The sequence below is a fragment of the Pimephales promelas genome, chromosome 14, assembly GCF_988280905.1.
Source record: "Pimephales promelas chromosome 14, fPimPro1.hap1.1, whole genome shotgun sequence".
In the NCBI taxonomy this organism is placed as follows: Eukaryota; Metazoa; Chordata; class Actinopteri; order Cypriniformes; family Leuciscidae; genus Pimephales; species Pimephales promelas.
Window position 1 is genome coordinate 25114239 of NC_142782.1, and position 26496 is coordinate 25140734.

The 26496-nt window shown below is 38.7% G+C and overlaps 1 protein-coding gene across 3 annotated transcripts in view; it reads left to right on the top strand.

Moving 5' to 3' along the window:
- adamts10 (ADAM metallopeptidase with thrombospondin type 1 motif, 10) overlaps positions 1-26496 on the top strand; it is a 54928-nt gene that overhangs the window by 25419 nt on the left and 3013 nt on the right. For 2 of the 3 annotated variants that reach the window (XM_039677406.2, XM_039677415.2), the window contains 11 exons: positions 301-364; positions 849-951; positions 5739-5872; positions 9092-9215; positions 13916-13996; positions 15266-15429; positions 15927-16053; positions 23957-24086; positions 24577-24781; positions 24856-25032; positions 25443-25602. In XM_039677406.2, coding sequence (XP_039533340.2) covers positions 301-364; positions 849-951; positions 5739-5872; positions 9092-9215; positions 13916-13996; positions 15266-15429; positions 15927-16053; positions 23957-24086; positions 24577-24781; positions 24856-25032; positions 25443-25602 — 1469 coding nt within the window. The remainder of the gene's footprint in view (positions 1-300; positions 365-848; positions 952-5738; positions 5873-9091; positions 9216-13915; positions 13997-15265; positions 15430-15926; positions 16054-23956; positions 24087-24576; positions 24782-24855; positions 25033-25442; positions 25603-26496) is intronic. The other variant, XM_089119719.1, reaches the window with a different exon arrangement.

A 26496-nucleotide genomic window follows, 5' to 3' on the forward strand; every position in this document is an offset into this window, starting at 1 on the left:
AAATGCAGCCTTGGTGAGCTTCTTTCAGAAACATTAAGTTATCTTACCAACCTCAGACTTTGGAACGATAGTGTTTACGAGTGATTTGATGATTTATAATGTTCTTACTCTCAGCCCGTTGTACTCAATGAACCTAGTCTGACGACATGCCAGGAAAAATCGGAAAAACTAACAGATTGACAGAAAGACAAAAGATGTCTGGCTGAAATGAACTTGAGCAGAATATATTGTGTAATTGGGAGTTACACTGAGATTGTACTCAGATGTGTCTGATGCTAAGTTGTCCTTGTGTGGATGCAGGCCAACGGTTGGAGGGAAATATTGTCTGGGAGAGAGGAAGCGCTTCAGATCATGCAACATTGATGTGAGTTTTTAAAGCCACATGTCACTGACTCTATTTTTGTGTCTGTTAGAAAGAAACATTTCTTACAAATTAACTCCTATCCCACTTGTAAAGATATATGGAAGATCTTGTTTGTGAATGGATTCTGTTCCTGCATCATCTAAATTAGTTGATAAGCTCTGACAAATTTTGGGGTGCATTGGACATTCTCTAAATCATGGGTGCCTAAACCTGCTCCTGGAGGGCCACTGTCCTGCAGAGTTTAGCTCTAACCCTTATTAAACACACCTGAAACCAGCTAATCAAGGTTTTGAGACTGACTAGAAATTTCTAGGCAAGTGTGTTAGAGCAGGTTGGAGATAAAATCTGCTGGACGTTGGACCTCCATGAGCAGGATTGGACACTCCTGCCCTAAATGATGTAGACGTACACCAATAGAAGAAAATGGTTAACTATTGCCATGCTCCATAAGATCCTCAGGCTGACTGATTTGTGTGTGGGTTAGGAATGTCCAGTCGGATCTCAGGATTTTCGGGAGATTCAGTGCTCGGACTTCGACAGCGTTCCATTCCGGGGGAAATTCTACACCTGGAAGCCGTACAGGGGTGGTAAGTATAAAACCCTTAAAGCACCTGTTCCGAGACATTCTGGCCATATTCCTTTATATTTATATTATTTATATATATTTTTTTCCGATAGTTTCTAGTAGGCCTAAATAACAAGAATAATAAGAAAGATTTCTGCAGTTTGCCTGTTTTAAAATTTAAACCTTTTTTCTACTTTACATGATTTTTGGTGTTATTAAAAGCATGAAGCGGTCTGGACTATTAAGGGGTGCTTTTTGTGATCAATCTCACAAAATGAAGATTGATATCTAATTTTGACTTCAAATTGTATCATATTGGTGCATCCCATGAACTAATGCAAATGTTTGTGCTCAGAACAGAAACGTGATATAGGGGTGATAGGGGTGATGAACTGAGTCTGATTTGAATCAAATTTTCCTTGAGCTTTTGACGTCTAAGAGGTCATCATATTATAAGAATATCCTGTAAGTTGCAGAACTGAAAACGTCCTTGTTTGTCCAATAAAAGCTTTTATTGACACCAGCCTCAGCAAACGAAGTGGGGAACTACAGTATGACGTCAAAGAGGATAAAACACCACCCCCGCAGAAGAAGATCAACTCCTACTTCAACACGGCTGGATTAGCCCCGCCCACCGATTCGCACATTACACGCATAGCTAAATAACATAGATTCCTACCTCGTGATGACAAACCGGATCGAGCTACCGAGCAATACAAAATATTGTGCAGTGCCTGGTTGTGGAAGAAGACAGTCGCTGCATAAGCTTCCTCTGGACTCCAATAGGACTGCATGGATAAACTTCATTTTTAATGACGTTCCAGCTGATGAGGTAAAACATTGTCCGTCTGTTCGCTTCATTTCACTGAGGATTGTTTTGTAAACTGGATTTGCAGACCGATTAAGATTAAAGAACGGTGCTGTGCCGTCTATATTGGATCTGACAGGAATGGTGCAACAAACAGACTCTGTGTCGAACATGTATGGGCGAATCATTCCGGTTGCCATTTTACAACATTGGACGTTTTCAAAACAATTTCCCCCAAGTGCATTGACGGGTGAGTTGAAACTCATTATAATATGCAAAACTGTTCTCCACTCACAGCAGTGGGCGTTTACTTCCAAGTCTTCAGTGCGAGACGCCCATAAAAACTGAGCGTTTTTCAGCTGGGCTCAAAACTAAGTTACAAAATAGCCTATTACTTATTCATTTTGATGTTTTTGAATGCAAAAACCAAGCGGCCTCAGACAACAATATAATAAAATTTAAAAAGCCAGTTCATGACCCCTTTAAGTTCCCTACCTACATCTTTCATGATTATGGAAATGTTTTAGTGCTCGATTGTTGTTGTTTAAGACTGTTTAGGGCTTTTGAAGGTGGTTTTGATATTAGGACTGGACCACCATGATGCAAAGAACCAATCTCTACACTGGCTCAGGTCCAGGACAGATGTGTGTGAGAGAGAGAGAGAGAGAGAGAGAGAGAAAGGGTGCAGATAACAGTCTGGCATCCATATGCCGGGCTGCGGACTGCCAACTCCCAGAATCTCCAGTTTAAGTTTCTGCTATTGATGAATGTGAAGCTGGCTGTCAAGGACATAACTGCCTTTAATCTGCCCCTCCAATAACATAATGGCTTACAGAGAGGAGCCCACTGCAGGCTACAAGTGCTGCTTTCATCAAGTCAGCTGATTTTACAATGGAAATCCCTTGCAGCTGTTAAAATAAGTGCCAGACTGCTGTTTTACCCTGCTTTAGGGTCAGGTGGTATATAGACCTATTCTTTCTTTCTTTTGATGGAAATAAATGTTGTGATATTTCCAGTAAGAGTTGCATAAATCTTTGGTCAAGAAGATCTTGTATTGAAAATACAAGTCAAGCAATCCATAAAGTCTACTCAAGCACACTCAGAGGTGCCAATTCACCATTCTTTCACAATTTGAGCCTGATGAATCTTGACATTGTCATCATGGAACATGGCCATGATGTGTCTTCCTACATGGTTGTTTAAGAAATGAGAAAACAATTTGGGTTAGGGTCAATTAGGGATAGAAGAACAGTTTCCAAACATGTAGCATGCTTGAAACATAATAATCTCTGCAATAATGATCCAGTCATAGATTCTTAAGCATTTGCACATTTCCAAGCAGTGACTTTTTTTTGGCTGGGCAGTGTATTTTAAATTGTATTTTTAAATTTATTTTAAATAATTTATTCCAGTGATGGTTAAATTTTCAGCAGCCATTACTTTAGTCTTCAGTGTCACATGTTCCTTCAGAAATCATTCTAATATGCTTGTGAAAACAAAAAAATTGGACTGACCTTTACATTTTGGTAGTGTACACAGTAATAATGAGTGGAAGACATTTTACTGTGATTTTATAGGTCCTCTAATTATAATCATAATCGCAGTGTTCTGTTTGCATGAGCTCCAACTTCATTGCAGTTTTGCCCTAATCACATTATAAGGGTGCTTGTAAATGTTGCCAGTGTCTTAACTTTTGGCAGTCTGTTGAAGTAATGAGTCCAGAAAAACATTAAAAATCATGCTTTACCCCTTTTGCCGAAGTCCAGGTTGAGCACATTGCATTGTGAGAAACACTGTTCAGTGCATTATGCACTCTCACCAGAACCTCCTGAAACCCATACACTCCAGTGAAGCCCTCTTCTAGCCACCTCAAAAATACACTTATGGCCTGCCAGAGCAAAGCCTCATGGGATGCGCAGTTTCCATCGTAAGCCTGCTTCAGTATATGTTTTCACAGGCACCCAGGACCTTATCAAATTAGTCCAACACTAACAGAAAATTGGCCAGCAGCTCAAAAACTGCCCTCTTTAGGTTTATAAAACAGTGGAAGAGTTATTATTTAACATAAAGACTGTGGTAGATGTGATTCAACTGATAAGGCAAGCGGCTCTTAGGCAGCCAAAGAAAGATTACACAGAGTTTTAGCACCACCGCTGCCAGGTACAGGCAATGGGAATGAGTTCAGACCTACCAGCCTTTCAAGAGTAATATAAAAGAGGCCCAGAGCAAGGACAAAACCACACACTGGTACCGAGATTATGAGTCCATTAACTCTTTGTTCTTTGTTACATAACCTATACAGTGTTTAGTGTGGGTAGTATGCTTTGCACTTTTAAACAATACATCAATGTACAGTATGTTTCTTCTCTCTCTTGAACACCTTCCATGTTTTTGTTTTTTTTTACCCATTAAGAGGTGTACAAAACACCTTTTTCTTCAAATCAACTAGTCCCTCGGATGACTAGTCAACTAGAATGACTGATTCAGGTTCACCTCACCCCATTTCTTTGGGGACGTTTATATAAGATGTGTCCTTGCTTCCAAAAACAGCTGGAACACTGTAATGGAAGAGAATGTAGTGTAGATATAATTAACAAAATTGTTGTTGACTGGATGTAAACAGGTCTGCGCCCTAAAAATGCTTAGCATGCTAATTAAAGTATCGCGTCTCAAAATATGTCTGGAAGAAAAATCGAATAGATAAACAAAATAAATACAATCTACATATGCCAGCTGACCTAAGAAATTGACTAGTGTACTAGTGAGGGTACACATCTGTTCAAAAGTTTGAGGTCAGTATGTGTTGATTTAAAGTTATAGTAAAGACATATACATAATGTTACAAATGATTTCTGTTTCAAATAAATGTTGTTCTTTTGAACATTCTATTCAATAATTGGGTTCCACAAAAATATTAAGCTGCATAACTATTTTAAACATTAATGATAAGAAATGATTCTTGAGCAGCAAATCAGCATAGAATGATTTGGATCACGTGGCACTGAGGATGAAAGGAAAGGCTCCTGAAAATCCAGCTTTGATTGTTAAAGTGGAGTACAGTTATTTCAAATTGTTATAATATTTCACAATAAAACTGTATTTTTAATCAAATGAATGCAGCCTTGGGGAGCCTAAAAGACTTTCGCAAGCTTTTGAATGATCATGTACCTCCCAAGGAAACAGGCTTCCATGGGACCATAACATCAGCTTTGAAACACAGTCTGTGTCTCCTCTCTCTTTCTTCCTTGTCCGTCACATGAGTTGTGTGATTTCTTCTTTGTCTCTCAGGGAATGTGCTGAGAGAGGCTGTTTTCCCCTCCAACGTCCTTTATTTACTGTTTCTCAAATTTGTAGGGCCATTAGAGAAGAGACAGGGGAATAAAGCCAGTGTGTTGTATGTGTGTTTCAGCTGCTTTATCTTAAGCAAATCATCTAAAGTGTGCCCCGGACACCCCTTTCTGCTGCTCAAGGATGTGACAGCAGTGGAAGAATAAACTAACTTACATAAACCCCACAAGCTCATTAAAATACCACATGCAGCCATGGAACTCTACAGAGTGCTGGCGGCCGTCCCGCAGAGTTAGTATAGTTATAAAGCTCTGTTTGGCTTCGTGAAATACACCGTTCATGTGTCCCCATTGTTTGAAGCGCATTAAACTGAGGAGCGAATTTGCCAGCAGTTTGTTCTTTGGTTTGTTGTGTAATGTTGTAAAGTTAACAATGCATAACACATGAGGAGTCAGTTCTATACAAGAAACAAGAGCGTAATGGCATTAGCATTAGTTTGTCTCAATGTTTTCTTGCATAAGAGCTTTGTAGATTGTATGACGTCCTGTGATGCTCATGAGGAAGTACACATCAGTCAGTTTAAGCTGAGGTTTTTCTATGGATGTAGTCTAGGTACTTCGAGATTGTATGTCTCCAGCTCTTTTTATATGTATGTAACATGTTAAATGGCTCATGATCATTGAGGTGTAATGTTTTGCACGTTTTGGCTGCAGGTGGGGTGAAGTCATGCTCACTGAACTGCCTGGCAGAGGGCTATAACTTCTACACGGAGCGCGCTCCAGCTGTGGTGGACGGCACACCCTGTAGGGACGACTCTCTGGACGTTTGTGTTAATGGCGAGTGTAAGGTGAGACACTAACACACACTTTTCTTCAGGTATATACATGTCTGAGTTTTCAGATGGCAGGGTTCGTATGATATGCTTTTCCAATTGTCGTTTTCGGATGGCTTTAAACTTCTGCCAAAGCGAGAGACAACAGAAGAGAAAAACTCCCTCTTTTAGTGATTGACACATAAATCCACCAATCTATCCACACATTATTGTAGTGATATGGAGAATCCATAGATCTCTGAAATGGTAAGACTCCATTGACTCCAATAATAATAATAACAGAAGAATGATCAATTTATTTATATTTTCATTGTTCTTTACTACTACTACTACAACAATAATCTCCAACGGGCATTCACACAACAATGAATAAAGTGGTAAATTGCACTCGCATCACTTCTTAAAATTGAGGACAAACCACCAGAGTCACATGGATTACTTTAATGATGTCTTTACTACCATTCTGGGGGCCAGGGGCTTGAAAGTGTCAGTTGCATAAGCCCATTTCCCATAGCGCGTTGATCCCGGGAAATTGCCAGAACGCCTTCCGTGAACGCAAACACGACCCGGGATTGATACCAGCATCGATGCCGAGTTGGGGACCTAGTAGCATTGCCGGAATCAGTCCCGGTACGCGCGCTGTGTAACAAAAGCCAGGACCAATGCCGTAAGGGGTGTGTCATAGTGATGACGTTCGTGCCATCGCGCGAGTCTGTTGCTCTTAGAAGAAAGTTTGTGTTCGTCATCAACAAAGAAAGGACGAACAAATGTCTGCAAACTGGAACGAAGCAGAGACCAGGAGCTCCTCACTATCCGCGCTGAAGCTGAGATCGCTCACCAGCTTTGTGGAACGGTATGCGCGTGTACATGTTTTCGACACGTACGTTACACGTCTCAACCTGACGTCACGTGCCTTTCCGGGATCTTTACGGGTTGTGTGTGAACGCACTTACAGATCACGGCAAATCACTGGCAGTGTGAATGGACCGAAATCAAACAATCCCGGGACAAATGCCGGGTCACATTATCCGTGTATTTTCCGGAATCTCTGTGTGAAAGGGGCTATAGACTGAAAATCTCTGGGATTTTATTAAAAAGATCTTCATTTGTGTTCTGAAGATGAGGCCTTTTGGGTTTGGAATGACGTGAGGGTGAGTAATTAATGATAGAATTTTAATTTTGGGGGGAACTAACCCTTTAAGTTTTTATAAATAAATAAATAAATAATTATTTTTGTGACAGCAAATATACTAAAATTATTAAAATGCTTCTTTTTGTGCCCTGAATTTGCTTCTATTGCCTCATTTATGCACATAGTATAGTGCTCACATTGTAGTGTAATGTGTTTATCATAGCTTGTCTCAGATTACATGACCTTTGGTAATACGCCTCTGACAGATAAACGCTGGTGTCATTCCTTGATGTTTTGGTTGAAAATTGAAATAAACAAAAACATACATGAATATAACCATTAATGTCGGCATATTCTCTCTACTCGTTAGCTTCACTGTGGCGCTAGTAAACATCTGCCGCTAGTACTCATGGTGGTACTCACTTTGATGATTACCCTTCTTTTTCAAAAGTAGAATGTAAAAATAGCCCAGCGGGGTGAAAAAGAGGTGAAATTGAATTCCGGTTTGGATCAATTAAAGTGTGAAAGCAACCTTAAAAGTTTTGGTTCATTACCATGTTTCATAATGCCAACTGTAGTCTATTTTGTTGTACTGCGCAGGACAGGCTGAATGCGCTACTTTGGAGTGAGTTGGGCTGGTTTATCTTTGCGCTGTTGTCCAGACCTGTGGTTGTTTTTATCAACAGTTCAGTTCAGTCCAGCCCTGTTCTGCTCCGCTCTGAATGCTGCAAGAACTCAGTGACCCCCCCCCCCAGATCCATCTGTCCTCAGCGCACGCAGCTGAACATGATCACAGCGACTTCTCCCACCCTCCCCTTCGTCAACTCTCGCCATTTCTCCATTTCTTTCTTTTCCTCTCTTCCTCCATCTCCTTTCCTCACTCATTCTCTCGGCTTTCTTATTTATGGTGCATATAAAAACCGGTGAAAAGCAGGGGGAGAAATCAAAGTAGTGTTTGCAACCTCATGGTGGCTTAGTTTCCAAACAATAAGGGGTTGATTATGAAAGCAAGAGCTTTGAAGCACAAGAGCCTGTGGAACCACGTGTCTCGAAGCTTGGCTCTGTTCGGTCCAGCACAGGACATGCCCTGCCTTCTCTGAGCGGCCACTGACTTTCCATTGTTGTTTTGAGAAAATAGGTCACACATTTGCAGGTTATGGAATCTAGGCCAGGTCAACAAAAGTCTTTGGAGCTTTAGTGGGATTTTTTTTGTGAAGTTGCACAGGCCTGGATTTGGTAAGTCTCAAGCAGTTTCTGGTCTGCTGGGTACGGAGTTCATTTTGTGTTACCTTTTAGATCCTGACAGCAGAGACTCTTCGGTTTCTTCATCAATGGCCTGTTTTTGTGCAGATTTGGCCCCTCTGGAGAAACCTGCTTTGCTTTGCACAATTTCAATTTAAATGGATTGTGATCTCTGAAGTTCTGGGATTGCTCTCAAGGTTATACATCAGTGCTTTGTGGTTGTCAAAAGAAACGTGTTAACACGTGCGATTAGTTAAATATGTTACGATCATCTGTGCCTATGACATAATTTCTTCTGTGTTATAGTAAAGAAGAAATATTAAGGTCTTTTTCTAGTACTGTTTTTTTTTTCTATGCAATTACAGTGAATGGAAACTCAAGCTTTCAAGTTTCAAAAAGAATGCAAAAGTACAATAAAATCTTTAAGTAGGAAAAGAGTAAAATTGTTTCTCTGTGAATTTCCGCCCCATTCCCAAACTGTTGACTAAAATATGAGGGAAAACTTTGAGAAAACACTTTTATTTTGAAATTAGAAACTCTTTATCAGTTATACCACACCTTCTTCTTGTTCTGCCATTTTCAGTTCGAGCTGGAAATATTTTTGCAGAGCACATCACTTCGTCTTTGCTATCCCTAATGTTTTATTTGACCCTTTTCCTGATACACTGTTTGTCTGTAAGTGATGTCAAGTTGATCATTTTTATATCAATGTGTTGATTTGTGTATAGATATGCCTCATTACTCTGATAACAAAGAATGTTCTTCTGCATTTGCAGTTTTACAAATAAGATGACTAATAAATTGAAGTTGAGAGAGGACTTCTGCATTAAACTCTAAATATTCTCTATATGTGTATGCAGCATGTGGGCTGTGACCGAATTCTTGGCTCGGATGTTCGGGAAGATCGCTGCCGTATTTGTGGAGGAGATGGGAGCAGCTGCCAGGTCATCGAGGGGGTCTTCAATGACTCCTTGTCTGAAGGAGGTACAGAGTGTGTGCACTTCAGTTTGAACTGGAACGATATGTAACAATATGTGCAACAAAAGCATTGCTGAAATACCATTTTTCTCACTGAGGACCTGGTTGTTGAAAAGTTTCCTCAGACAATTTCGTTTCAGACAAACAGTCTTGTGAAATAATGTTTTAGGTGTTAAAATATAAACCCTCGACGGGATAGATTCAGTAAAAACAGCTTTTCTATTGACAGAGGTAGAGTATCTATTGCTGTGGATTTACAGCTGGTGTTAAAATATGATCACCGTATGTTAAACTAAAGCTCAATTCAGCACAGAGTTGGGTGCTAAAATATTGTTCCTCAGCCTTGGATAGTAATAATAATTTATTTCTGGGCACAATTCCATCATTGATGATTTAGTTTAACATTAGGGAATCATATTTTAACACCCAACTGTAAATCCACAGAATTAAAAACTTGCTTTACTCTGAAACAACTTTGCTTTTCTGCTGACTTCACTATAGATCATATGAACATTCAAAAGCTATTTAGGCGTTGTCTTAATAAACTCATTCATTATCATTTCCTGATGAAAGGCTACTTTTTGTGCCGAAATGTTGGTAATACTATAACTGCACACTCTAAGCACATTTTCTCTTTGCATCAATTAGAAATATGTCATGTTATGGATTTGTGAACAGCAGTTCATGTTGATTTGGGTGTGTTTACACAACAACAATGTACCTAAAACGAAAAGTTGTTCCTTTTTTGTTTTTCGTGTACAGCTGAAAACTTTGGCAAACCAGTCCCCATTCACACAAATCCACTAGTATTCACTTCGTAAAGAAACACGCACCTATCGACTTAACATGTAATACGCATGCAGTCACCGTTTTCACAAATTCTTGATAACAGCATCGTTTTTAAAAGTTAGAGTTTTCGGGCCCCCAAAACGGCATTCTCATATAAATGAATGGCCAAAACAGATAAAAAGTTTTCCGTTTTTAGTTGAAAGCGGTGTTGTGTAATTGTAAACGGCCCCTAAAAGGGATGTTTTTGTGAATTTTCTAGTGATCATGGGAGCAGAAATCAAACAATTGCTTAATTTTCAGGGGCTAAAGCAATGTGAACATCATGTACTCAAACAATGCGATAAAGAGGCACAAATGTATTCTCTAAATAGAATTGAGTAAATTTCCCCTTAGTATCTTTCAGAAGATGGATTCATATTTTTTTCTATTAATGGTTAAGTGAAGCTTGCAAATGCACGTGAGACTGCTATTTCTCTTATTAGCTGAAGTATCACAAGCCTGGTGGCTGAATTGAGTAGCCCCCCCCCCCTCCCAACCTCAGAAATGTGCGTGTGTGTGTGTGTGTGTGTGTGTGACATGCTTTGAGGTACTGGAGCAGCCTTGGCAAGTTCCTCTGGTGTCTGGGGGAGTATTTTGAGGCCTGGATCTAACCCAGAAGTCCAATTGAACTGGATTGTCCAGGACATAAGGGAGACTGTTGCTCCTTCCTTCAGTGGCCCACACCAACCTCTTTAAAACCCCTGATAATTCTTCTTTCCTGTTCTCCAGTTAGCACTTTCTCATCCGGCGTCCAGAGAGCTGTCAGTAAACACACTTCTCAATTAGCTATTGAAGTCCTGAGCTGGAAAATGTTAAAATGAACTTGCACTTTGAGATGGGATCATAGTAAAGGGTGTAAAGGTTTTGCAGTTCTTCTAGTATAATTAATTTAATGTATTTCACTATAAAAAAAATCCACAAATGTGTTGCAAGTTGTTTTAATGTTTGAAACCCTCCACCCTCTCTTTAAAAAAATAATCCGATCGCTTTGCGCCATGTTTTGACACTGAACAGACGTGAATATTCTTTGAGCATGTTGTCAAGAACTAAATGAAAATCAGCTCACTATAAAAGAAAAGGAAGGATGGAGATGGAGGCCAAAAGCAGTTTAATGGTAGAGTGCAAAACTGAATGAGTTTACAGTAAACGACAAGTAAAACGTAATTTTTATAGCACCTTTTAAAACCACGTTTACAAAGTACAGTAGGCATGAGAAAATGAAATCTGCAGGCTAAGGATAAAATACATAGAAATAAGATAACTACAGTACATGTTTGGAAACATTAAAAATGTTTGTTTTTGAAGGAAGTCTCCTATGCTCACCAAGGCTGCATTAAGAAGAGTAAGTGTGTGAAATATAATTATATTTCACACACTTTCACACAAATAGCTTATTTTATTTGAATATATTATAAAATGTAATTTATTCCTGTGATGGCATAGCATAATTACATGCTGATTTGGTGCTTAAGAAACATTTCTTATTATCAATATTGAAAACACTCGTGCTACTTTTGTGTAATCTGTGATACATTTTATTCAGAATTCTTTGATAAATAGAAGGGAAAAATATAATTATTTTGTAATAATGCAAAATGTCATTTCTATCCACACACATACTGTATCAACATAATGCAATATCAACATATATCAGTGTACATCCTCCACCAGGCCAAATTAATTCTTACATTTTATTCTTAAAAAAGTTGAGGAACAAAGAATGAGGGGCCCAAAATTTCTGTCAATGGCCCTCTTCAGACTTTAGATGTGTTTAGAGAAGCTATAAAATCCCTTTATGGAAACTCAAACAATGTGTGTAAGTGAACAATCGTGCTTCAGGTCAGATATGTGTTGGACAGCTGCCTTGATGTTGAGCGGTGCTCAGGGACTCCAGCCGTTCTGAAAAGGCGTTTCATAATTACCTGTTCACATGCAAGGCCCAAGTCATAAACGCTGGGATACAGGATCTGAGCCATGCAAAATTCCTTCCTATAGTCGGTTTTGAAACAGACACTCTTCATTCAGGATGAGGGTTTAGTGAGAAATGAGAGTGATTCTGAAAACTGTATCTTGGTTTCCACAAAAATATTAAGCTGCATTTTCAAAATCGTTATAGAAATAACAAATGCGAATACCAAATCAGTATATTAGAATGATTTCTGAAGTATCATGTAACACTGAAGACTGGAGTAAGGATGCTAAAAATTCAACTTTGCCATCACGGGTATAATGACATTTTAAAATATAATAAAATTGAAAGCTTTTTTTTTTTTTTTAAATTGCAATAATATTTCACAATATTACAGTTTTACTGTGTTTTTGGTCAATTAACTGCAGCCTTGGTGAGCATAAGAGACTTTTGAAAAACATAACAAATCTAACCAACCTCAAACCTTTCAACAGTAGTGCATGTTAGTTGCTTAAATAAAAGTGATGCTGTTTTAGAAGATAGCAGAGGTTTGATTGTTAGCCGGTTTGGTGTGGGTGGTGTGTTGAATGGCAGGCTGCTGGCTCTGTGCTGGACTGAAGGTTATTCTCAGCTGCAGGAACCATAGTGGGCCACTCCCTGGGCGGGCGGGCAGCGGGAGAACATTGACCGCAGTGGCTAGCCGAGGCTGAGATGATGGGCTATTCTTGGCTCTGGCTGTATTTGTGAGTTCAGGGTTCTTGAGGCTACAAACACAATATAGACACAAAGAAATGGTTTATTTAAAATGTGGTCAATAAAATAGAAGCTTCCAGTCATTGTGTGACCGAAACCACTCAAATGACCACTAGCGGTTCTTGTCTGCCTGTTTCTCTCTCTCTGTATGTATGTGTGTATATGAGTACTCTAGTATGTTCTTATTCAGAACCAGTTCCATTTATTTAAAAGGTTTTCATAACTTTTGATTCTGTAAAGCAGTTCTTGAATATGCATGCATATATTTCAGGGGTGTAACGATACCCTCATGTCACAGTTCCATACATATCAAGATACTGAACTCACAATACGATATTATTGCAATACTCCAAGACATATAGTAAAAGGTTAACAAAAAATGTACTGTTGATTTAAAATGCTAAATTTGGTGTTACATTGTGGGTGTAAATCAATAGGCTATATATATATATATATATATATATATATACATATTCAACATTATATATAGCACTATTTAATGTAGTTCGGACACTAAAACTGAAAACTTTTGAATTTTTTGCTCGTACAGTGATTTTATTTTGGGTGACCTATATACTGTGTGTATGTGTATTGTGTATATGTATATATATATATTATTTTATGTATTGATATAAAAAATTATATGTATGAAGCAATACCACCTTAGTGCTGCTGCATTTAAAACACCTTTTGCAAGAATTTCATTTGGCAACTGAATATTGGGAGCAATGAATGCAAAAAGAATTGCTTTTCTTATTTATATTTCTTCCTCAAAAGTAGTATAAGAATCGCAAATCATTAATATGAATCAGAACCAGAATCAATAAACGCGTTAGGTATTCCATTCTTAGTTGATGATTTATTAGTCTGTTGCACAGTCTTCACCAGATTGCCTCCTGACTCTTGACAACAAAATCTATGTCGGTGGCAGGACTGTATGGAAACATTTGTTTGGCTCTTTTCTTTTTTTTACTCATTTGTCAGTGGCTGAAGTTGTTTGCAGGCTTGTGGTGGAATCTGGCCTTAAACACGTGTGTTGGGCAGCAGAACTGAGAGACGTTGCCCAGGAATTCATTCGGAATCTCAAACCTCTGCATATCCCATCACAGTCACTCTCAGTGAAGCACCACTAACTGCATTGTTCTCTTGCTACGAATAAGTGTGTCTGTGTGTGTTCTCTTGCTATGAATAAGTGTGTGTGTCCACTCTCTCTTAGGTTATGAGGAGGTGGTCAGAATCCCCAAAGGATCTGTATTCATACACATCCAAGAGCTCAACGTCTCTAACAATTACTTGGGTGAGACAATATTTTTCATGGTTTTACTCAAATATGAGCCTCTCAGAGGAACTAATAAACTGTTGGAGTTAGTAGATAAAGAGAGGGAGTCTGAGAGGGATTTATTGTGCCTCATGGCTCAGCTAAGATTATCTGTGCCTTTTCAAAATGTTAAATTGTCAACCCATGGTCATTTACCCAGAGTTATCTTGTTCAATGTTTTACACTGTTCATTCATATATCCATCCATATTTTACAAATGTGCTTTTGTGAACCTTTGGTTAATATTTGTGCATCTGTGAGATTGCGTTCACTCAGAAAACATTTGCTTTGCAAAAGCATAGAAATATATTTTTTCCTCACATCTCATATCATTTCAATCACCAGTTTTGTATTCGCTCACAAAACTTTTGCAAAAATATTGCGTTCCCTCAAGAATTGTTGTTTTCGCACACTTAGAAATATACGTTTTTTTTCTTATTATTCCCATCACCAGTTTTGAGTTTGCTCACAAAGTGGAACACAAAACTTGTGATGTAATATTATTAATTGGGAGGAAAGGCTACATTTAATGGAAGCCACAGAATACATATTTAATTTTTTTTTAAGGAGAATTATGACTTTTTATCTCATAATTCAGACTTTTTTCGCAATTGCAAGTTATAATGTCTGAATTGTGGGATATAAACTCGCAAATGCGAGAAATAATGTCAGAATTGAGAGTTTACACCTGAGAAACTCGCAATTGTGAATTTTAAAGTCCAATTCTGATAGGAAACTTTTTTAATCTTGCCATCTGACTTAATAACATGCAATTGTAACTCTTGTGACTTTATATCACACTGTTCTGAGAAAAAAAGTTTTTAATTTTTTATTCCATGTCGGAAACAATCTTCCATCATATTTAAATGCTTTTATGAGTAAACACAAAGTTTCTTGGGGGAACACAAAACTTTCCCTTCCGTTTCATATTTTCACATAGCCCTTAGGTGTTTCATGAGTTTGATTAGATGCCTGTTGCTAAAAAAAATCTGTATAGTGTTTTATACTTTGGTTGGTAAAGCTTTGTGGCATTATCCGCAAATTGTGTTGCCAGACTGGCCCAACTTCCTTTTTATAAGTGTCAAACTTTATTTAGCCAGGGGTTCAAAGTATACCCAAACCCTGGGATTATTCAGAGCATGAAAAGCCTGTAAATGAAGAGATCATTTGTCTTTTTTTTTTTCATATTGAAGAGTCTGCTGTGTATTGAGGCCTGTTAATTATTAACCCTTTCCATGATTACCACAGTGTTGAAGAGCAAGGGGGATCAGTACTTCATCAACGGCAAGCTGACCATCGACACACCACGACGCTTTGACATCGCTGGAACCACCTTCCACTATCGCCGACCCACCAATGAACCAGAGACCCTGGAAGCACTTGGACCCACCAACATGACCCTGATCGTCATGGTAATGCAGAGATGCTGGGTGGTCTGTTCAAGCAGGATATTTGTCCACTGCTTGTGTTGGTACAGATGCCTCAGAATTTAGACAGCTGCAATGTATTTGCTAAGCGTGATTTTCGCTGTAAATGTTATTTCAAGCTGAAATGTTTAATTTTTTTCATAAGTACTTACTCCTGTCCCGGTTTAATATGCTGAGAGAACAATGGGTAAGCCATTTGTAGATTTATTGCCCTGAAAATTTTTAAACAATGTGTTTATTTGGTTCCATCAAATCATTGCTTGTTTTTTTTTAGCATTCAGATCAGGCTGATACAAAAACCATAACATGGGTTTGGCTCAGGAATATCTGTTTATTCTAGCAATGGAAGACGGGGAGTTTGTGAAACCTGTTATAAAACAATTGTTATTTATTTAATTTCTTTAAAAACTATGCAGCTTCTTTAAAAAGCTGAACGTTTGAAATCAAAGAGTTGAAGGCCACTGTTGTGTGGTGTGTTGCAGGTTTTGGTCCGTGAGGAGAATCCTGGTATCCATTACCGTTTTAACCCACCTGTCAACAGAGATCCACTGAGCGTTTATGCCTGGCATTATACATCCTGGTCCCGCTGCTCTGCGTTGTGTGCAGGAGGTAACAGTTTTCTGTCTGTTATGGTTGAATTGTCTCTTCACTGACACACATAAGGAAATTATCCACACATGAAAGTGGCATTTAAAGGTTTTCCTCAAAGCAACTGAATTTAAATGGTGTATGCATTCACAATGATTGCTAAATGCACAAGACAAGAAAATCAAGCTGTCCAACACAGTTCACATAAACAACGCAAATTTCCCATGTCTGCCTGTTAGGATGTGTGTGAAAAGTTTGAAAGCCTGGGAAAAAAGACAAAACACTTACATGGACTGTATATAGCAAAAACACCAGCTTTGATGTCACTTCCTATGCTCAAGCTCTTTCACCCTTTATTCTTGTATTCATGCTTTGTGAGTTAATGACCCGTATTTATCTTGCTGATAAGAAACTATTAGCTGTAGCTCAGAACTAATTTGCTGCCGAAAACACTAAATCTGTTCCAGAATCGCTTAAAGGCACCATGAAGGTTGTTCGTTATGTAGTGAAGTTTTTCTTTCTTCCACGCAACAGACCAGGAGACTCTTGAGGTATCTTTCACGCAGAAGTTCTTTATTGCGTAGCTGTAGTCATCTTAAAGATAGTCTAAGATAGTCTAAGATAGTCTAACTAAGGGAAAATATTCCCTTACAATTTATACATTTAGAGGGGAGGAGTTTACATTGAGGGGGGAGAAACTGAAACAAAAGCAATGTAAAATGATTCAACAGGCATCTCAGTTCATCAGCATAGCAGTTTTCTGTGCCTTGAGATGCTAATCTGGAGAAGTTATATTGAGGAGGAGTCTCTTGAAACAAAGCAAATGTAAATGATTCAGCAGATTACCAGAGACGCTAATCTAATCAGTCTGACCAGCGTGGTCACACTTTTACCATTACAAAAGCAAAGCTGAATCTTGAACTTAATGGCCAGGAAGCGCATAAACACAAAAGCTAATGTGTGACACCTGGAATGCTTGGCTTAATCTTATTGGCCTCAAAATGGTAAACACTGTATACATTTTTCAGTTCAAAATACTGTTAAACCTTTATGAAACATTTAATAAATTTGTATTTCTTCAGTCCCCCCTTTTGAGAGTATTAATAACTCTCACATTATGTACAAATTTAAACACTTAAGAAAGTTCATTCATGTAACTTGTGCTAGTTACAGGCACATACTTATGTTCTGTGTTTGCTTTTTCTGTAATTACATGCTGACACAGAAAACAAACATGCAATTAGGGTCCGTGAAGCTCTTACGGAAAAATTAAACTTCAGTTACATCTGGTGTAATTTTTGCTGAAAGATCAAGACTGTTTAACCATCATGTTTGTGCACAAGAGAGTCAATGCAGCCATCTTCGGCTGTGGCCTGCAACGTTTCCAGCAAAACAAGGATTCTGGAGTCTTCACATTGTGCGATGTCCTGGTGGTTACTACATCTTGATAATGTTGATGGACTGAAGGTTCCGTAAGTCTTTTCTCTGCGTTGTGTATTTTTCTTCTTTACTTTGGTGATAGTTGGCTCGGCAGTGGGTCTCATTGTTCTCTTGAAGTGGTGGCTTCATACGCAGATGAAGACGTCTGTGCGTATGGGTCTTGGGATAGCCATCAAGTGGTATCTGCACAGAGGAAAAAGAAAACAAGAGAGCAGTATTTCTTCAAAGACAAGGGTTGTATCCTGCTGAGTAAACACTGAGTCTGCTATTGTTCCCTCTTTCCCTATTCCTTAATTCTTGACACCTAAAGAAAACAGTGAGGTGAGGATGAGACTAAATGGATGGGGAAGGCCTATGAGGGAATCTTCGCCCAAGGGGTGACCCCCGACGCATATGGCATTTCGGTTCTTCCCTTGGGTTCCTCACTTGTTCGTGTCCTATCCTACCCCTGTCGGTGGCGGAACAACCTTACAGTGTGACACATGAGTCCAGGTTTTTTTTCCTTGACACAATACTGCAGCTGCTGTAATCAACATTACTTGATGTGGTCCTTGCCACTTAGGTTCTAATGGCTTGTTTCTGAATGACTTTATCATGACCCATTGACCTGGAATAATTGCGTGTCCACCTTCTGGTGGAGTCTGCCAACATGATTCAACTCTCTCTTTGGCACTCTGTACTGCCTTTGTGAGGTTTTCACAGTAAGCGATCAGGGCATCTGAGGCAATGTGTACATCAGCATTTCTAAGATCAATCACACCTGGCATCTGCATTGGGCGTCCAGTAATAATCTCATGAGGGCTCAGTCCTACTGCTCTGTTAGGTGACGCTCTCATACTACACAATACAGCTGGCAGCGCTTCGACCCATGGTACTCCTTCCTGATGCATTTTGCTTAGCCTGGTTTTGATTGTTTTGTTTGCACGTTCAACCTGTCCTGATGCTTGAGGCCTATAGGGGCAGTGAAGGTTCCACTTAATCTGCAACATTTTAGCCACTTCCTTGACTACCTGTCCAGTGAAATGTGTACCTTGATCTGAATCAATGCAATCTGGCAATCCCCATCTGGGAATAAAATCATTGACAAGACATTTAGCAGTATGTGCAGCTGTAGCACGTCCTGTTGGATAAGCTTCTACCCATCTTGAGAATTTGTCTATTACTACCAAAACATCAGTTTTTCCCTTACAACGAGGCAATGATATGTAATCAACTTGCAGGTGACGAAATGGCCCTGGTGGAGCTGGAGTATGTGCTGCTGGTGTAATGGCTGCTGGAACATCATTATTTTTCTGACATGTAACACACCTCTTGGCTGTTTCTGTGGCTACATTTCTGAATTTTGGATTCCACCATTGATTTGAGAACCTGTGGTTCATCGTTGCTGGACCACTGTGCCCCAAACTGTGTATTTGTTGAGCCAAATATGGCAACAGTGATTCAGGAGCAACATACTTTCCCCCTTTGGTCCAGCAACCAGATGAATCCACTGTGGCTCCTTTGTCTAACCATGTCCATGCTTCAAACAGCGGAACGCTCTTGTACAGATCAATTATTGATTCAGGAGGCAAAATTGTTTTCTGTGCTGTACTACCTGTACACACTTGTACCTTTTCATAGAAACAAGCCTGTTTAGCCGCTACATCAGCAAGAGAATTACCTTTAGCTTCTGTAGTATTACTTGTGAGATGTGCTTTCACTTTGATCACTGCTAATTTCTTTGGAAGTTTCATGGCAAACATTAGGTCTTTCACTAATCCAGCATGCTTAATAGGGGATCCAGCAGAAGTTAGAAACTGTCTGGTTTGCCAAATGACACCAAAATCATGAACTACCCCAAAAGCATACCTGGAATCTGTGTAAATATTTGCAACTGATCCTGAAGCTAGCGTGCATGCTCTTGTTAAGGCTACTATTTCTGCAGCTTGAGCTGAAAAATGATCTGGAAGACGACCTGAAGCAACCACTTCAGTGGTGGACGTTATTGCATAACCTGCTCGTCTGTTACCTTCAATCACTTGAGCTGAACCGTCAACAAACAACTCTAGATCTGAATTCTCTAAGGGAGTTTCTTTTACTTCGCTCGTAGGTGTGTATGTAAGCGCAACACAATCGTGAGTCATTTCTCCTTCATCCTCTAACAAAACTTCAGTCATTGCAGACATCATACATGAGGATGGGTTCGTGACAGGTGCACGCTGTAAAACAATGTTCGGGGCTGTGAGAGTGGCTAACCAATTTCCCCAACGGGAGGAGGTTACAGAGGTGACTTTTGCTTGATTCATTAGTGCTACACTGCATGTGGGCATTTACAGTCTGACCTAACACTATTATTGATGAATCAATAATATTCCCCCAAAGGAAAAGCTGAGACAGTCACTTTCCTTTTGTTCCGTTAAATAAACATAAGTTTTTTATCTCTGTTGTAAGTTACTGGGGAAATTAAGCACTCACAGTCCAAATGGTTAACACGTCAACAAGCTGCCCCACCCGTTTAAAGACGTGGGGAATGGCGGCTTCAGAGTAGCAAGCAAACTGAGAAGTTGGGCAAAAAGGTTGCCTTCTTTAAAATTCTTTCTGCTTTTTCTACACTCTCTGCTCCAATGTCCCGGCTGACCACAGTAATAACACCTGCCCTCTCTCTTTGGACATTTACGTTTCTGTGGGTTTTCTGTGCTGACCTTAAAAGAAGCTGCTGCAATTTGTACTCTTGCCTTAACATCAAAATCTCTTTCCCAAGCAGTTAACCTGTCCAGGTTACTTCTAAGAGTTCTGTGAGACCAAGTCAGATCCAAAAATGGCAAAGCTCTTCTGTAGTCAGCTATAAGGCCATCTGACCAGATGCGGACCAGCGGTCCTTTGTCATTGAGTACACTTTCAGAATCATCCACTATTCCACTGTACGTTACAGCTGACTGACAAAACCTCTCAGTATATTCATTCACAGTTTCTTCTTTCTTTTGTACACAGTTAGTAATTCTAGACCAATCTATCTTGGGTCCTAGGATATTCTTTAGGATTTTCAGAACACCTTCTCTCGATTCATCTTTTCTGGCATGTTGTAGTTCAGAAGTAACAGCAGACTCAAAACTGTTGAATTCAGATTCAGTTAGAATTTGAGACATTAACTGTGTGACTTCTGTTACTGACATGTCGTAGAGACGCATTTTGCTGACCAATGCTCTTCTAAATTCAGTGAACTGTGTGTGTGCTGGCGGTAAACTCTGGGACAATCTCTCTATGTCTCTAGGTCCGAGCGTTGTAGCAACAGTTTGGATTTGAACAACAGAAGCACTGGAAGGAACACTTTCTGACTGTTCAATTCCCTGTGGTCTTTTTCTAGCAGCACACACCTTCACTGAATTTACATGCTTATCTGTTACTAATGGGATGTCTACATCTCTTTCAAACAATGCTTGTAAGTCAGGAAAAGTTTCATCTGACTGTTGGTCTTCAGTGTTACATTTGGCTGAGGCCTGGTTATGGCCCACCTTTGTCTTGAAACAGGACAATTGAGTCTGCAATTGTTTGTTCTGTTCATTTAACTTAGCAATACACCTAGCTTGCTCTTGTGCAATGGATAAACTGTATTCTTTGTAACAACAGATAATGGCTTTCACATTGTTCTTGCGAATACTTGCTCCAAGCACTTTTTTACAGTCATCTACCGACCAAGTCTTGTCTGGATGAATCTCATATTTCTGTGTTAGTTCTTTCCTAACTTTTTTAGTAACTATTAGGTTCATTTGTTCTCCTAACAGTGCTTTGAATTCGCTATCTGACCACAATGGAGCGGCAAGGCCACTTTTCTCAGTTGTAGGAACCAACCTAGCATTCGTCACAACCATTTTGTGAGTTTCTTTGTTATCACACAAAACAACTAACTTTCTCTGATCAACAGAGGCTACACTTGTTTACACAGATCGACTGTTGTAAACCTTCTTTGACAGAGCAAAGGAAATCCACAATATTACTAGCACTTTATGCTAATACTTCCCTGTTTGTACAGAGGTTCAAACTTTCATCTCTAAAGTACATTTTTAGAGGGTAACACCACAAAACAACAACAAACAAACAACACAAACTATTAGCATGTTACGCTAATCTTCCCTGAAAGAAAATGGAAAGGATCTTTCACCTTCCAAAACTTTTAGAGGATGACCAAAAATGACTAGCACAAAAATGCTAATCCTTCTCTGTGAACAGAGGTTATCACCAAATATTAACACGTAATGTTAATCTTCCCTAAGTTTAGAGGATACCTTCTCTAGCAACGTAGAGGCACTATTCCGTTGAACAAAACTTCCCTGACTCATTCAGAGGATATCTTACAACTTCCCTGACTTATTCAGAGGATCCCAAAATATTAACATTTAATGTCAATCTTCCCTGCCTGACAACAGAGGATATCTATCATCTTTAAAAGACCACTTTTAAAGGATAACTTTAGTTAATCAAACACTACAGCTGCCTGATAACTCTTTCTCTGATGGCGCAGAGGCACAACTTTGGTACTGGTCTGGTTCTTTGAATAGAGTGAAACTCACCGAATCGTTGCTTGTATGAAAAGATTCAGTCTGGAACTCAGTCAGAAAAGTTCTTTTTGTTCTTGTTCTGGAACTCAGTTCACTTTGTTGATCTTGTTCTGGAACTCAGGTAAGATTTCTCTGTTGAAATCTTTTGTTGCAGTTCTTGATTCAGGTAAGATTTCTCTATCCGGGTCACGGCACCATCTGTAGTGAAGTTTTTCTTTCTTCCACGCAACAGACCAGGAGACTCTTGAGGTATCTTTCACGCAGAAGTTCTTTATTGCGTAGCTGTAGTCATCTTAAAGATAGTCTAAGATAGTCTAAGATAGTCTAACTAAGGGAAAATATTCCCTTACAATTTATACATTTAGAGGGGAGGAGTTTACATTGAGGGGGGAGAAACTGAAACAAAAGCAATGTAAAATGATTCAACAGGCATCTCAGTTCATCAGCATAGCAGTTTTCTGTGCCTTGAGATGCTAATCTGGAGAAGTTATATTGAGGAGGAGTCTCTTGAAACAAAGCAAATGTAAATGATTCAGCAGATTACCAGAGACGCTAATCTAATCAGTCTGACCAGCGTGGTCACACTTTTACCATTACAAAAGCAAAGCTGAATCTTGAACTTAATGGCCAGGAAGCGCATAAACACAAAAGCTAATGTGTGACACCTGGAATGCTTGGCTTAATCTTATTGGCCTCAAAATGGTAAACACTGTATACATTTTTCAGTTCAAAATACTGTTAAACCTTTATGAAACATTTAATAAATTTGTATTTCTTCAGTTAACAGCTGTAATGGAAAAGGCAATCCCACAATGCATTAAAATAAATGCAAAATGGCGGGCAAAGCAAAATAAACGTTCATGTGAAGTTTTGATTAAAAATATGAATGCACTATATATCGGTATTATATCAGTTATCAGCCAGTGTTAAAGACTTATTTTTATATAATTAAAAAATGTATAGATATTGCTCAATATTGAATATATATCTGCCGATATTAGATATTATGCATGCTCATTTCTCCCATTTTTACTTCTAGATTACCTTTGCCATCATGTAACACTCAAAGTTAATATTTAAAACTGTTAGTAGTCTTTAGCATATTTCAAAATGAGTATCTATTTTTTATACTGTACATTATAATGTTGTGATATCTAAATTAACTGCATTTACTTTATCAGGTTATTTTCATGCACTATCATTCAAATATTTTGGGAAGTTATTTGATTTATTTTTTCCAGGTTATTTTTATACACTATCATTTAAAACATTTGGGGAAATTATTTGATTTATTTGATTAAAATATAGTAAAACCATTATATTGTGAAATATTACTACAATTGAAAATAAATGTTTTCTGTTTTAATACAGTTTAAAATGTAATTTATTCCTGTGATGGCAAAGCTGACTTTTCAGCTTCAATTACGGTCTTCATAAAGTCTTCAGTGTCAAATCATTCTAATATGCTGATTTGTTTTTGATCAGTTTAATTTATCCTTGCTGAATAAAAGATCCGACCCCAAACTTCTGAATGGTAGTATATTAAAAAAAATATATAAAATTAATATTTTAGTATAGAATTACTGAATATGAACCAAAAAAAAAATCAAATTAATTATCAGCTTTTTGGGATCAGGCCAGAATTGAAATGTTTGTCACAAATTTAGTGACCTTATAAAAGCAGCCACTTATAAGGTTTCATTTCACTTAAGATGCTGCCTTTGATGGCAGATGTCTGTTTAGGCGGTAAGCAGCAAGGCAGCTCGCTAGATTTTTGGAACAGAGCCATAACCACAACAGATCAAAACCGTAATAACTTCACAGGGTCTCTGTGTTTACACAAAGACAAGAACGAAACAGCACTGACATCAAAGCTTCAAGTTTGTATTATTAGGGATTGTGATAATCTAGAGTGATTTATACAGCAAAGACTTTTCTCTGTGTCACAGGGGTTCAAGTCCAGCAGGTAGTGTGCAAGAAACAAGCTGACCTCTCTGTGGTTTACAACCATTTCTGTGACAAGAAGAACAAGCCCAAAGACAAGAAAAGGCCTTGCAACTTGGAGCCCTGCCCTCCAATGTGGGTGTTCTGTATGTGTTTGTGTATGACTAACATCCATCCCGAGTGATCCAAACACATATGCACTGTGCTAAATACAGGTGTAAATGGCATGCTTATGGGAACATATGGCAATTCGATCATATAAACCACATTCAGACATGGTCAGGGATGCGTATGGCCACATCAGATTTGTAGTAAAAGATAATGTGTCCTTATGCTTAAAGACCACCAATTTATTTGCCAGTCACTGTAGTACCAACCATTTGCTAATTAGTATAATATTTATTTCCCTCCGACCAGATGGTTTTTCAATACAAAATAATGATGCATTACAAATTACAAACTTTCTGATTCATATATAATTATATATTCAATATATATTTTGTTTTGTTTGTAGATTTCTAAACTACACTATACATGCACAAGACTTCACATAAGATCTTCGGTATGCCTGACCAATGTGTTACCATCATTCTTTGATATTTGTTGGTGTGTGTGTTTCTGTCAGGTGGTGGACAGGAGACTGGTCAGAATGCAGTCGGAGTTGTAACAGAGGTGTGCGCACACGGGAAGTGCTGTGTAAGAGGAAGGTCTCGGCTACAGAGGAGAAAGTCCTGGATGACGTGGCCTGCACCCCGCCTCGGCCTTCCATCACCGAGCCCTGCAACAATCACAGCTGCCCACCAGAATGGCATGCCCTGGACTGGTCTGAGGTACAGTAGAAGAACATCTATTTTCTGTTATTTGGTAAGGTCTCTCTTAATCTGTTGTGATTTGTCTTTTACAGTGTACTCCTAGCTGCGGTCCTGGTTATAGGTACAGGGTGATTTTATGTAGAAGTGGAGAGAATGGTGAAACATTGGCAGAGTCAGAGTGCCCGAAACAAAGCCGTCCGACCACCAGGGTGCGCTGTAACATACAACGTTGCCCACCACCTCAGTGGGTTATGGGACCCTGGGGAGAGGTGAGATCTAATTCAAAACAGTGAGATTGTCACTTTGTGTCACAAACGCATTTTTCACAAACATTTAAAACATCTGACATAAGTGTTCATGTTTAAGCTAAATTAGGTAATGACTTGAATAGCTAGCCTGTGAATGACAAAAATATAATTGTGAGACCCAGCAAATCAAAACATCAATCTAACTTTTAGTGCAGGGGGAAAGAAAATATTTAACATTTACATTTTATATATTTTTAATTCAAATAAAATAGAAATGTTACAAAAATGAAGACGTCCAACCTATATTCTAAATTTTGTTATATACATTTTTTTGGTGTCTTCCCTGCAGTTAAAAACATGCACTGAATCGAGTATAAAAATGTTAAAAAGACAATATATGTGTTTCTTTTTTATACATGTGTGTGTTCTAGTGCTCAGCTAGGTGTGGTATGGGTCAGGAGTTTCGTGTAGTGCAGTGTCTGACACACACTGGCCAGCCATCCAACGAGTGCCCTGATTCACTTCGTCCCGCCGTCATGCAGCAGTGCAAGAGCAAGTGTGAGCACAGTGGCCCTACAGATAACCCTGAAGGTTAGACGTCTCAATTTGCATACCATTTTGCTTATATTAGCATGTTACAAATCATAGTATGTTGAAGTTTTTTAGGCAAAAACATCCCACAATCTATTGCTCTTTTAGCTTTAACAACTATACTGATGCAATTTTAGGATAGTAGTATGTCCCAAAACTGATATGCTGATTTACCGCAGTGCTGCAGTGATTTACATATTTTCAACCCAGAAGTTAGCATCACCCTGGTTCCCCCAACAAAAAATAAGTTCTGTGGCCAACAAAGGTTTATGATTCTTAAACATTTTGTTCATCACGATCTTCACAAATTAACGCTTCTATGATTTTCGAAGCCCAAATACAATGGCCAGAAGTAAAGATCTAAACATAGACTACAAACGAATTACTACCATGATTAATCATCAGACTTTTTCAGTCTTTATTTAAAAACATTTTCTCTGAAAGTTTGAATAGTTTCCAAGAGCGCAATTATAAACACAATAAAAGCTGTAAAATCTGACTAGTGAATAGATGAGCTCACCTGTTCAAGCGAGATGGGTTTAATTTCCCAGGCAACCTCTGTAGTCCATTTAAGCCACTTGTTTGCAACTGTCATTTTCAGGACAAGTAAAAGCTTTAAAACAATCTCAAGTAGTGTACCCAACTATTTTTAATGATAAGAAGCTAAAACCTGCCCGAAAATTCGCTAAATGTCGCTAGTTGACGTCATGCGACTACATGTTAACCAGCAATCTAAAAAAAAGTGTCTAGATTTGTCGCCAAGTGCTTTTTGAAAAAAATAAAATAAAAGTCACTAAAGGTATCTGAAAGCCCCCTAAAGACAGTCTTTAAAAGTCTTTAGGTTGGCTACACAGGTATTACTGATGTATTTAATGTCAAAAATGTGAAAATATC